This window comes from Camellia sinensis, chromosome 10, assembly GCF_055761805.1.
Source record: "Camellia sinensis isolate YWXY chromosome 10, ASM5576180v1, whole genome shotgun sequence".
NCBI lineage: Eukaryota > Viridiplantae > Streptophyta > Magnoliopsida > Ericales > Theaceae > Camellia > Camellia sinensis.
The window spans coordinates 80,953,843-80,960,679 of NC_138970.1; the positions used below are offsets into that span (position 1 = coordinate 80,953,843).

At 29.1% G+C, this 6,837-nt stretch overlaps 1 protein-coding gene across 1 annotated transcript; it reads right to left on the reverse strand.

The window, feature by feature from the left end:
- Positions 1–249: 249 nt before the first annotated feature.
- LOC114281566 (homeobox-leucine zipper protein ATHB-22) lies at positions 250–6,000 on the reverse strand. The gene is made up of 3 exons (XM_028224062.2): positions 5,770–6,000; positions 3,787–4,145; positions 250–709 (listed from the first exon to the last, which is right to left on the reverse strand). The coding sequence occupies exons 1-3, from the start codon at positions 5,864–5,866 to the stop codon at positions 461–463; spliced, it is 705 nt and encodes a 234-aa protein (XP_028079863.1). The 5' UTR covers positions 5,867–6,000; the 3' UTR covers positions 250–460.
- Positions 6,001–6,837: the final 837 nt, after the last annotated feature.

Genomic DNA, 6,837 nt, shown 5'->3' on the forward strand with positions numbered 1-6,837 from the left:
AGTATATACGAGATATATAATATTTATTGTATTCAAAGAAATTTCTTAAACTCATGAATAATTAATATTTTTGCAAACAATATTAATATAAAAAATATATATAACCATAAAAACTTGACAAATATATATATATATATATCTTAAATTATACAAATATTTTAAATGAATGTACCTTATTTATTTTTAAATTATAAAAATATTTATATAATAATTATGATGTCACGATTTGATTTTGATTCAATCTAACAGTTAAACAGATAATTCTTCTACCCGATCTCTTTTTCAATTTACTCACCGATTCAATTTTAAAACATACCGATCCGAAAAGCAATTGGAGACAAGCTGATAATAATAATAATAACCTCCTCATGGGGCATATGAAAAGTTAACCTAGCTACTTCTAACTTCAAACTAATTAGAGAAGTAGTTATAATTTTACAAACAACCCAGCAAATCGCATTCAAGGATAAGAAGATGGCAGAACAGCACCCCAGCAGTAGGGCGGCATCACCGGATTGAGTTCGTCGACATTGAAAACATAGTTTCCGTGAGCCATCTGTGGGTGACTTGTTCCACCATGTCTGCTAGAGCTCCGGTTTCCCACCGATGTGCTCTCCACCGTCTCTTCACCAGAGATTTCTGTGTGACCTGCGGAGGCTTGAATGTTCTTCATGGCTTGGTCCTTCACCATAGCTTTCAATGCCGAAACCTTTTTGTATCATACACAATTTCAATTAGGAAAATTTAATGGTGGAAGAATAATCAATAACTTCAGCTGACTCTGCTTGTAAACGGTAAGATTATTCGTCCAAATTAGTCGGATAAAAATAATATTGATTTTAGAATTATTAGAAGGGAGTTTGTTTTGATAAATTCTCTTTCTAAGAGTTTTATTTCATCCAACTCATATTGCTTTTGACTATTTCATTAGGTCCTATTTGAGGTAAGAAGACTAAAACACCCTTAATCTCTCCTACCCTCTATTAATGTTGATTGTCATTATGTTTTGATAGTTCTCATGCATTAAGATGTTAACTATCATTATATTCATATTAATTTGAAATAAATTTTTATCATTATATATTCAATTACATAATGTGAATATTCACATCATATAATTGAAAAGAATATTCACATTATTATTTTCACATTAATTTGAAATGAATTTTTGACATTGTGTTAATTACATGATATGAATATCCATACTAAAACATATGAATGTGAATGTTCATATCACTATCTTAAATGAGAGTGAATGTTCATATCACTACTTGTTGTGAAAAAAATGTGTTGTCAATTGAAAATATAATGAACGTTGTTTTAATGTGTTGTCAATTAAAAATAAGAAAGTTCACATGTTGTGAACGTTCACATCACTACATTAGATGAGAGAGAATCTTTCAGAAAGGTGTTGTGAACATTCATATGAGATGAGAGAGAATATTTACATTATTTTTAATGTGTTATCAATTAAAAATATATTCACATTATATAATAATATAAAATAATAATATCAATATTATATAATTTGTGTATAAAATTTCTTATGCCTAGGTCCTTTCCCATCTCTCTCATCTCTCAACATTAAATATCAATATTAAATATAAGAATATAAGAGTCTAAGAAAATAATTTAAATCAAGAAAAAAAACTTTATAGAATAAAAATATAAATATATGAGATTAAATGAATTAAAAAATTTACTCATAAACTTTTAAAATTAAAACACTTCTAAATAAAAATTTTCAAAAAAAAATCATTTAGAAAGGAAGTAAGAGTAATATATTATGTAACCTGTGCATGGGCTGCATGTGGATGGCGAGAGAGTGTGTGTTGTACGAATCATATCTAACCAATAATACTGTGATGTTGATATTAAAAAGTTAACTTTTGATTTTTTTAATCGAAAGAGTTAACTTTTTTTACCTAAGATATTACTCAAAAAGTTAGTTTTTTTTTGGTTAAAAAAAAGTTAAAAGTTAGCTTTTTATTAACTTTTCAAAACACCATCAGTGTATCCCCGTGCCTTTATTAAATAAGTAAAAAGAAAATAAATTAAATAAATAGGAAGGAAAATAAAAAAGGAGAGAAAATAAAAAATAAAATAAAAAGAAAATGAGGAAGGTGGGATCGTGGGATCATTTATGGAATTATTCATGGGATCATGAGAGGGTGGGTGAGAAAAGGAAAAAGTAAAGGAGAGATGTCGGAAAGTAAAATACATCACAGCCGTTGTTTTGTAGTTCGAACAGATTTGAACTGTCCAAATATCCTAATAAGACAAATATATAAAGGATAAATTTAAAAACTATCCTACTTTATTATATAGATTTTTTTTTTCAACAAATATAGTTGTAAGACTGGCTAAATTAATATAGTAATGACACATAAAGTAATAAATAAAATATATAAATTATTTAGTTTTATTTTCAGAATGTGTTTTCTAGGCGTTTTTTTATTATTCACTAAATAGATAAAGTTTATTTTTGCCCCAAAATAGATAAAACTATACAAAAAAGATAACTGTTTTTTTATTAAGAAAATTTATCTATAAATCCCATCCTGAGGAATAGTGATCCATGTAGTCCGAAGTATTTTTTTTATAGATTAGTTAGTCCCATTGATTTTAGACATGTAAATTTAATATATTCTTTGAAATTTGAATTTACGGTTATATTCTTATTTCCATTATGTTTCATTTTTTTTTTTTTTTTTGGTACGAAAAAGGTTATACACAACCTAATATAGGAATTTTTTTAATTGAAATGTTTGAAATGTGAAAATTTTCAAACATTTCAACATGAATACATAAACTCCTTAATAAGTTTTGGATAAATATTTAATTTCAAATTGTGGGGTTTTAATTTGGAATGGCTTGAAAAGTAATATTTTTTTAAACATTCCAAAAGGAATACAAAAATCCCTTAGTAAGTTTTGGATAAATGTATAATTTTAAACTGTGAGTTCGAAATGACTTGAAATGTGAAAATTTTCAAACATTCTAAAAAGAGCACAAAGACCCCTTAGGCAAGTGTATAATTTCAAACTGTGGAGTTTTGAACTGGAATAGCTTAAAATATGGGATTTTGCAAACATTTCAAAAAGAGTATAAAAACCCCTTAGTAAGTTTTAGACAAATCTATAATTTTAAACTGTGGAGTTTTGATTTAGAATGACTTGAAATATGTGATTTTTCAAATATTCCAAAAACGTACAAAAATCCTTTAGTAAACTTTGAACAAATGAGTAATTAACTAGCATCCACAAGTATAAATTGTAGATTCATACTGTCATTTCCACACAAATAAAACCATTGGATTCATTAAATTATTTGGAGTACATATTGGTTAATAAGATATAGAAATGACATTTATTGATACTTATTCCTTTTTATTACTATCAAATTTTTTTACCAAATTAGTTTTAGGTATTTTTGTGAGTATGTTAAACTAGTTAAAAGATTGTTATAAGTTGTCACATTATTATTTTTTTAATACGTTTTTTTTTTGTAAAAAATTAAAATTGTCAATTACCAAATCAATTCTTGGGTTTTTTTAACATTTTTTTTCCCAAAGATTTGAACTTAAGAGACTGTTTGGAGCTTCGACGATCCGAAGGATTTATTTAATAGGGTCATATATATATATATATATATATATATATATATATATATATATATATATATATATATATATCACTTAGGAAAAAAAAAATTAAATTGATTCAATAACTGTAATTTGAATGTGAGAACTAAACCAAACGGAATGTATAAGAAAACAAAATTTACCTCATCTTGGAGCTTCTGTTTCTCCCTAGAAACAGAATCGAATTGGAGTTTGAGAGAGTCGTACAAGCGCTCGAGCTGCTTAGCCTTCCACCTAGCTCGTCTGTTTTGGAACCAAACAGCAACTTGACGAGGCTGCAGTCCCAGCTCCTTGGCAAGCTTCATCTTCCTGTCAGGATCCAGCTTTATCTCCTCCTGAAAACTACTCTCCAGTGACTCTAACTGCTCACTTGTCAGTCTCTTCTTCTTCTCATTCCCTCCTCCTCCTCCCATGTCACAATTACTGTTCTTTTCCATTCCTGAAATAGCCACCCCCGCGTGCTGCGACCCCTGCGCGGCTGCCGGGTACTTCATCTCTAGTCCTGCCAATAATTTAGAACCATTCAACAAATTTCACTCTCTTCATCTGCTTCAAGCTAGAAAAATGGCCACACTATGGTTCTTCATCACTAAGACTGTGTTTGGTTCATCACTACATTTCACTTGCGTTTCATACACCTTTTCTTTTTTCCTTTCCAAATTCTTCTTTAAATCTATGAGTCAAACACAACCTCCATTTCAGTTTTAATACTTAAATATGTTGTTTCTCTATATATAGGGTTGTTTTGGAAAGTATCTATTTTGGATGAATTTTTTACTTTATACAAAAATACATGTACAAAAATAGAGAGAAGAGTTAACTTTTTTATAGTGATTTTTGTGACTTTTTGACTAATTTTGTGTGCAACTATGCTACATCCCTTAATATAACACCATAATTTTAATCCCTAATGAGGTGGAACAGAGGGAATAAAGAGAGATAGAGAGAGGATGGATAAGGAGTGTGGGTCTACCCTTTCACATGATCTCTATTCCATGTTATTAGGGATAGATTGAGAGCATTTTTCTTTTGTGTGTGGCCAAAACAACCCATAGTCTTTACACAGATGGTTTGTGAGTCATTGCGTGTATTCGGACTTTTGTATAGGAATGAGTTCTATTAAATTGTTGATCATTAACTCATGTAAAACTGTAAGAAAAATAGACAATTTTATTATTTATGTTATATTATCAATAGTTTCAGAGTAATCCTATTTTAAAGATATTTCTTCAAATAATATCTTTATTGATGTATCTAATCATACTTTGTATGCTTCATCAATAAAGATTTGTTTTTGCCGATCAGAAAAAAAAATATGTGTTTGGAGGACAGTGAAAAATTGGAGTTCACAGGAAGGTCTGAACTACGGAATAATGTTTTATGTATATATATTTTATTATTTTATCTTATTATTTGATATGATGATTTAATTTTTTTTTTTTTTTGATCAGTAAAGAAAAAATTTTATTAACAGCATAAAATTAAAAGTACAGGAAGATGACATGCATCGAGAGAGATTCGAAAAGTACAAATTATCCCTACTACTACTACTCGCATCCATGCAACCAACCCCTTGGCCTCACAAATTTTTTTTTTTTCAAAAAAAAAAAAAAAAAAAGTTAATATTATATACATGAGTGATGTGATATATTATATTAATATATTATGTTGTCAAGTAAAATAATAAGTAGCCGTTCAAAAAAAAAAAAGTAAAATAATAAGTATAATTTAATATAAAAATATAATAAACATAGTATTAAATGTTTGAGTTTTGAAAAGATTTAAGGTTATGTTCTATTATGAATTTATTAAAAGAAAAAAGAGAAAGAGGAAAGTGAAAAAAATGATATTGAACCGGAAAGTGATACAATCGTACAAGTATCTAGTTTGAGAAAAACTTAGATAACTATAAGAAATACCTATGAAGAAAATTGATATACTGTCACAATATTATCATTATGATTGAAATCAATATATATATATATATATTAGCAATAAATTATGAGTGACATATTTTCCACTGAAGTTGCATCCTCTTAACACATCAGAATCAAATCAATAAAAAAAATATAAAAAAAAACAACAACAACAACAAAAAAAAGAGGGGTTTTAGAGTGTGTTATTACCTGGATAGTAGTCATAGTTGTAGTTGTAGAGGAAGCTTGAGGAGTTCTCAGGCCGAGAAACAAAAGGGGGTCTTAGGTTTCCCATATTCCAATCCATATTTTTGGATACTCTCTCTCGCTCTTTTTCTTTACTATTGGGAGTATTAACCCAATTCCAATATATGGGTCTTCTTCGAGTAATTTAGTGCTTTGGACCACAAAGCCAAAAACAGTGTATGTGTGTATGTGTGTGTGTACAACTAGAGAGAGAGAATTGAGCTTGGTGGTACAACACAAAAGTTGGTAAGGCTTCCTAGCTAGTTATGTTTTGGGGTGCAACAAAGTAGAATTGGGGAAGATAGTTGTGAGAGGTTGGAGAGTGTAAGGTTTCCTATCTAGTGCAACAAAAGTGAAGACTGAGAAAGAGACAGATACTATGTGAGTCACTCAACCTATATATAAAGGCTGAGTTTTTGGGTGCTACCAGTGATTAGTATGAGAAAGTTGAATTCAATCCTGCAAGTTTTGGGTGCAACAAAATGAAGTTTGAGAAAGAGAGTTTGTAAAGTTTGTCGTCTAAACCTCTCTTTTGGGTGCAATGAAACCAGTGAACAGTTTATATGAGAGAGATAGGGAGAGAGTTGTCGGTTGGGTGGGGGAGAGAGAGATGGAAATAAGGAATGAAAGGTCACAATCTGGTCCCCCATAAACCTGCCAATATTGCCTCCTCTTTCTTTCTCACGCCTTCACTCTCCTCCCATTTACAGTACTACTATTAGTTCACCCTAGTACTACTGTTTCACTTCCTTCTCACTGGGATTCTCTCTTCTGAATTTCTCTCTCTTCCTATCTAAAAATTTATAGTCGATATTGAATGATGTGTAATTAGAAAGGCGAAAAGCTATTATTAAAAAGTTAATTATTCTTTTCATTTTATACATTTCTTTCATAAAAAATTAAAAGTAACTTAGTTGTTTAGTCTTCTGGTTTGTCAACCTAGTTACAAATCTCATTTCAATGATCAAATTCGTTTGTTGTAAGACCTTTTGTATAGATTAGTAGAAAAAAAAAATTAGATTAATTCTATAA